The sequence below is a fragment of the Aspergillus fumigatus genome, chromosome 6 (genome assembly GCF_000002655.1).
Source record: "Aspergillus fumigatus Af293 chromosome 6, whole genome shotgun sequence".
NCBI classification, from domain to species: Eukaryota; Fungi; Ascomycota; class Eurotiomycetes; order Eurotiales; family Aspergillaceae; genus Aspergillus; species Aspergillus fumigatus.
The window spans coordinates 3,737,491-3,743,953 of record NC_007199.1 but is presented as its reverse complement, the minus strand read 5'-3'; the positions used below and the strand labels follow the sequence as shown (position 1 = coordinate 3,743,953).

The following is a 6,463-nucleotide window of genomic DNA, read 5'->3' as shown; positions in this document are numbered from 1 at the left end:
TGAGATCGATATGGTCCGGAATAAGATCCCTGGTCCAGTTATTGTTGGTGTTGACGAATGCATGCGAGGTTGTGGGATCTCCCGACCCTCCCACCGCCATACCTAATGTTGGTGTTCCTGTAATATACATGGGTGTCCTCCAAATAAAATGATGATGTGAGAGATAATATAGCGCAAGAGCAGCAATGATGGACAATGCAGATTAACTCAAATGTTTATTAGCACTTACATATAGACATGATAAAACATACCCTGGAACCAGAGGCTACTCTAATATGGATAAGAAAGAAACTCCAGGATAAAACATACATGGTCACATGGATCCTTTTAAGCATCTAGTAATTATGGTAGGCTTGGTTAGACTACACCAACTATATTTCTATTGCACACCCTTTTTATTAACTCTAAATCTGACATAGTTGTAGTTGATTAGCTTGCTTATTACAAGGTGCCTGTGCCCTCTGTTTACTTGAACCCTTAGAAATGTAGCTTACTGCTGAGGAGAAAGGGCTATTTTGGCTTTAACAGGTTGATGCTGACATAGCTGCCAGAGGAATGCAAGACAGCCTTTCAGTGATTCTGTTTCCTCTTATGAAACCTGGCAACAAGCTGGTTTTCAATATCTCATTTTCTTCGTTGAGTGTTGGAAATATGAGCTAGGGTCTATTCCTGGAAGATAGACTGAGTGGACTTGGTCACATTTTGCCCTTTAATCATAGACTGTGTTTATATGGAGCCTAATCTTGTCTACAATATTGTTCAACTTTGTAATCACTACCAGGACTTTTTGCTTTTCATTATAGAAACTTTGCTGGGTGCCGTTACAGAGAGATATTTGATATTCTTCAGCCATTGATCTCAGTCTTGGATAGTAAACGCGCGACTAGAGGTTTGAATAGCATCATCTCTCTAAATTCAAGACCTCTATGGTTTTCCGATCCCCATAATGGCATGGGCTTTGGCGGCGTCTACCAGTTGAGCCTGAGGGACTTAGTCAAATGTCTGTTGCTACCGATATAGGAGTCCTGCGCTTTTTACATGATATTTTGTCGATGATTCGGGTTTGGATTCTAGGTAAAACACTACTCGCTGGCTCAGCAAGCAGAGAATGAGGACTAAGTTCAATCCCAGAGGTGGTTGGATGGTTGTTCTACCTAGTAGTCCTTCTGTTACCCATCTTTTCAAGGTGGCTAAAAGAAAGAGATCCAGGAACTGTGATGTATAAGCTACTAGGGTTTGTCAGGTCAAGCTTAATGTAAACAAAAGGGTAAGTTAATGGTGGTGAAGAAGGAGGAAGGCAATCATAGTCTACATAGACGTCAAGACAGAGATAGAGATATAGGATAGGACTCCATTTCAAACCCCTTGATCTTCAAACTCCCTCCTATCTGGTTTCGTGACGTCCTTTAGAGCGGAGAAACCTTCCATGAAGCTATTCCCATACGTGGATGCCTTATGGCCTTACAGATGCTCAGCTTTCCAGGGGTGAGCCGTCAATTTTTCAATAGCGTAGCTGATGGGCCACCGTGCATGGGGACCACGTCAACTGCTTACACAGCGTTGTATGCACTATTTGTCCTCATCTTCTGGTCCTTGTACCTTCTTTCTGCTTCCCTGAGGATTGTCTATATGATTACAAATAACATTATGATGCTACATCGGGATAGTAATAGTAGGTCAAAGTGGATTGTATATCAAATCTTTCTCTACTATATCCATCATTAGAATACAGGGTAATTTGAGAGAACTCTGTTCGGACCGACTAACCCTGGCAGCAAGGAGTGCTATTTTTAGTGGTCGCAGCATGAGGGGTAGAGCCTTGCTTTGGGAAAAGTACATGTGAACTTGACAAAACAGGGCAAGTTGATTAGTGAAGCAAGAGAAAGTGACATCTTCGATGGCAACGGACAAGTATCAGGGTGGGGCGACTCCCTCATCAAGATAAGCGCAGCACTTCTCCGTGTTTGAAATGGCTTAGGATCAAACTTGAGGCTAGGATCTGACATGACAGGGTGCCGGATATTAGAATAATAGGCTAAACGCTGGTATATATCACCATGACTTTTAGCTTATGGACGGAAAAGTACCCCGGACTTGTCGGGGGCTGTGTAACCCCCTAGACCAGGGATTGGTCCAAAGCTACCAATCCGCGTGTAAGCATTGTAAGGGGGCAGCACCTGCTTATTAGGGTAGATAGAGGTGAGCATGCAATCCCAGCTCGTGACCATACTTATTTTATGGGTAATCAACCCATTGTAAAGGGTAATTATGTTCCTCATTGCGGCGCCTCGGAAACCTCGCCTTTCTATATGTTACCAGACTTCAAACCCACCAGTTCACCACTCCCTTTTTCCAAACGCTTGCTACCCAAGAATCTCCAGAACAGCATGATGGAGGTTGCTTCCGAGACTACGCATCCCGCTGGGGTAAACACAGACATGACAGACACAACTGAAGCACAGACAGCAATTAGATATATGCATGGATGGGCTCTTGCTTCATTGACCCTGGCTTTTATGTCTATCTGCCTTGTGCTAGCTATTGATAATACCATTCTAGGTTTGTGCTCTTCATAATCTGGCAGAGGGAGCATCAGACCTAATTTTCATACTAAGCTACGGCGATACCCAGTATCACCAGCGACTTCAAAAGCCTTAATGATATCGGTTGGTATGGATCTTCCTACTTGATCGCGCAGATGGCACTGCTACCTACCTGCGGCCGCTTCTACGCATTCTATAATATTAAATGGGTGTATTGCATCTCGCTGGCCGTCTTCGAAATCGGCTCCATCTTCGCGGCAGTGGCTCCAAATTCGATGACGCTCATCATAGGGCGAGCAATCTCTGGCCTCGGCGCTGCTGGTTTGGTCAGCGGGACGACAACTATCCTGTCATATTGCGTGTCTCTGAAAAAGCAAGCGATGCTGTCTCCAATCGTCCTGGGCATGTACAACATAGGTTCTGCTATTGGACCACTCGTGGGCGGTTCGATAACCGATAACAAGGTCTTGACTTGGCGGTTTATTTTCTGGATCAATCTCCGTAAGTCTTTTTTCAACGAAGAAGGCCATGTTCCTCTCCCATAACTATTAGCTAAGAATTTCAAGCTTTCGGAGCGGTTGGGTTGGTTCTGATCTGGTTCACCCTAAGGAAACCTCCACCTGCAGTAAAAGGGGACCTACCCTGGGACCAGAAGCTACGTCAACTTGACCTTCCTGGAGCTACTTTGCTGCTCGGTGCAACAGTGTGTTTGAACTTGGCATTGCAGTGGGGTGGCATCGTCTACCCATGGTCTGATGCCGAGGTGTTCGGCTGCCTGATCGGGTTCGGTCTACTCCTGATTGCCTTCTTAGGCTTGCAATCCCGAGGCAAAGAAAAGTCGGTTTCTTCTCTTGCAGTTTAGTCCCTCTTCATAGAGGATGTTTATCCGGCATGCCTGCTAACATCAACTAAAGCGCTAATATCCCTCTTCGCATCTTTCGAAGTCGTACTGTATCAGCATCATGCAGCTTCATGATGCTCGTCCAGGTGGCTATAGTTGTGCACTCGTACTTTTGGCCCATATACTTTCAGTCGGTCAGGGGCACCAATGCCAGAGACTCGGGGATCAACCTGCTCCCATTGATCGTGTCGAACAGCCTCGGTACGCTCTGCGCGGGCTCTCTAGCGTCGAGATTCGGGCACTATGTACCGTTTATGTGGGTCGGACCTCTCGTCCTAGCTGCTGGAGGGGGTCTATATCAACTAGTCCGGGCCGACAGTCCGCTCGGACAGTGGGTAGGGTTCCAAATCCTGTCAGGGGTTGGTTATGGCATCTGTAGCCAGATGCCGATCTTGGCTGTACAGGTTGTCCTCAACAAGCCAGATATACCAACGGGCCTTGTCATGATTATGTTTTTCCAGATGCTTGGGGGCGCACTGGCTCCTAGCGTTGGGCAGAACCTCTTCACTGATGGGCTTCTGAAAAATCTCAGCAAGATGCATGGTATAGATGGTGCAGCTGTGGTGGCGGCTGGCGCAAGCGGATTCAGGGAGATAGTTCCTCCAGAGCTGATGAATGCCGTCGTGGATGCGTTTAATTCTGCTTTAAGAAACGTGTTCTGGGTGGCGCTTGCTACGCCAGTCCTTGCTTGGATCACAAGCTTGGCAATGGAGTGGAGGCAATTGCCTTACTCTAAGGGACAAATTACCCGAACTCCAGCCGAGGAGGCCGGGGAGAAGTAGCTTGATAGTAATGAAGAGTGGTGTGCCGTGACCTCCGGCTTTGACAGTGATATGCCGGGCCCGTCGCACTGTATTAAATAAAGTACAAATCCAATGGAGATACAGATGGCGAAAAACAGGGAACGCCCTAAACCTACGCTAACACTTGGTAGAAAATTTATAATGGATGCTTGGTAGCTTTGGGAGGAGACCTGCACTCTATGCCGCGGTGGGCTGGATGCTTATGCCGGCGACCAGAATCGGACGATAGGTAAAGCTTCTGATTCGCTGCTGTGTGCTGGCAATCAGGGACTCGTCTCCGGCAGGTTGTTAAACCCACCTACACAGGACTCACAGAGGAGGCCTACATTGGTCCATACGATACTCATTCGCAGGCACTCTACAAGCCGCTACATCAGCGTTTGTAGACAGTGGTAAGGGAGGATGCCATTGGTTGCCTCATCCGGCCGAGGGGTTGCAGTGCACGCATGGTTTGGTAGTTTGGTAAATTGACATCATATAACTAGAATAGATGTCAATCAATCGGACTTTGAATTAAGCGTCTGGTTGTGGACCATCGGTGATAGGTGGAAGAGTGTGCAGTACCCCCAGAACTCCCGGATGCCATTTGAATATTCCGTTTTGCTGCCAAATCTATCACCTCTTCGGGCTTATTTCATACCTCTGCTTAGTTATGACGCCCATTATTGATAAAGAATAATCATTATCTATAACTTTGGCCTGAATAGATGAGGGTAACAATGCAGAATGAGATCTAGGTGCATATATATCTTGCGGACAACAATGGGACCCAGCCAAATTTTCCATATTCAAGGCATGATGAGCATCCTAATTTCCCTTATCCTTAGTGTCTGCTGTTTAAGTCAACCAATTGTCGTTATTCGTGGTTATGTAGACGCATGTGTCCACGACGGGGCCAATACAATCCATGAGCAGAAACACCCAAACTTGCCGTCCGTAATAGGGGTACCTTTGAGAAATTCTCGGTATGTTGAAAGATATCCGTTCCCTCCAAAGGTTATCCAAGCCATTTATGCGTAGCTATTAAATGGGTGTAGGATGGAGTGGGGGATGTGTATGCAGCACGGGTGGGTGGACTACTCATACAATCCATGGCGCTGTGTACAACGTTTAAAGACAGGCCCAAACGTATGCAAACGCACAGATAGGGCGAATGAGGCGCTCAACCATAGAGGTAGGTAGTCAATTAAGCAAACCAGACAACCCCGTGACAAAGCTTGTGATTGAGACGGGGTACGACCTACTGCATCAATTTCTATAACCAGGGAATAGAAAAAATATACCCGAGGAACCTGCGAAAGTTTTCCCGGGCCCAACGAAGCACTTGCCACACAAACCTGTGATCCCGAGGAATTGTGGTGGTAGCTTCGGCTTCGGGCGTATTCCGGATCGACACCTTCCATCTGCGGTCGAATACCTATCCCGTCAAAACGACATCGCCAGTGGTGTTCAACGATTCTGCATCCGATGATGTCTTGCGTGTATGCATCGGCAAAGCGCCGGTCCTGGAGGATAGAAGCATGGATGAAAAGGATTCGTGCCCACAGGCACCAGTAGCCTCCATCCGCAGCGTAGTGCACCTTTCAGAGCATTTACACTGGCTCAAGTCAAACATCGCAGTTGCTTCTCAGGGAGTAACGACTCGTGCATCTTGGCGATCGGGCGGGACCTCAGCGCTGATAGAAAGCTGAGTCAGTCCTATGTTGTACCCAGGGTAGTAGACTTTGAATCTGGCGTCTCGGACCTTTGTATACTGGCCAAAGGCCTAGGGAACCCGACGGCCTCAGCGGCGGAGCCGTCATTTTTGGTGTCAATCTAACAGGGCCCCATATTCTATGTGTAATCTGAGTTATCTGTCTCACTACTACCAGCATACGGTATCGGGTCGCAACCATCCCATCTTGGACAAAGCTGCTGCGGCCGAGAGTCGGGAACATAGGCATCTTTGAGGCCTTTATTTTGTAGCACTTTTCCTCTCGGACTGTCCTTGGAATTCTAAGGAGGAGAATTATTGAATGTACTACTGTTTTACAGTGGACAAAATATACTGCTAAACAATGAAATGGAGCAGGATTGCCTTGGTGTTTTGCATCATGCCCTTATATAGATAAGTGGCCAACTCATATCCTTCATGTAACAGTCCTTAATCTTAGCTAAAGAATAGTATCAAGGCAATTCATTTCATAGAGATCCTTCCGGACTTATTTATCATGGAA

General features: G+C 46.8%; 1 protein-coding gene across 1 annotated transcript; it reads left to right on the top strand.

Moving 5' to 3' along the window:
• Positions 1 to 2,237: 2,237 nt before the first annotated feature.
• AFUA_6G14640 (MDR family MFS transporter) lies at positions 2,238 to 4,226 on the top strand (the record flags this gene model as incomplete). The annotated part of the gene is made up of 4 exons (XM_746245.1): positions 2,238 to 2,559; positions 2,616 to 3,044; positions 3,110 to 3,380; positions 3,458 to 4,226. The coding sequence occupies 4 exons, from the start codon at positions 2,238 to 2,240 to the stop codon at positions 4,224 to 4,226; spliced, it is 1,791 nt and encodes a 596-aa protein (XP_751338.1).
• Between the last annotated feature and the right edge of the window lie 2,237 nt (positions 4,227 to 6,463).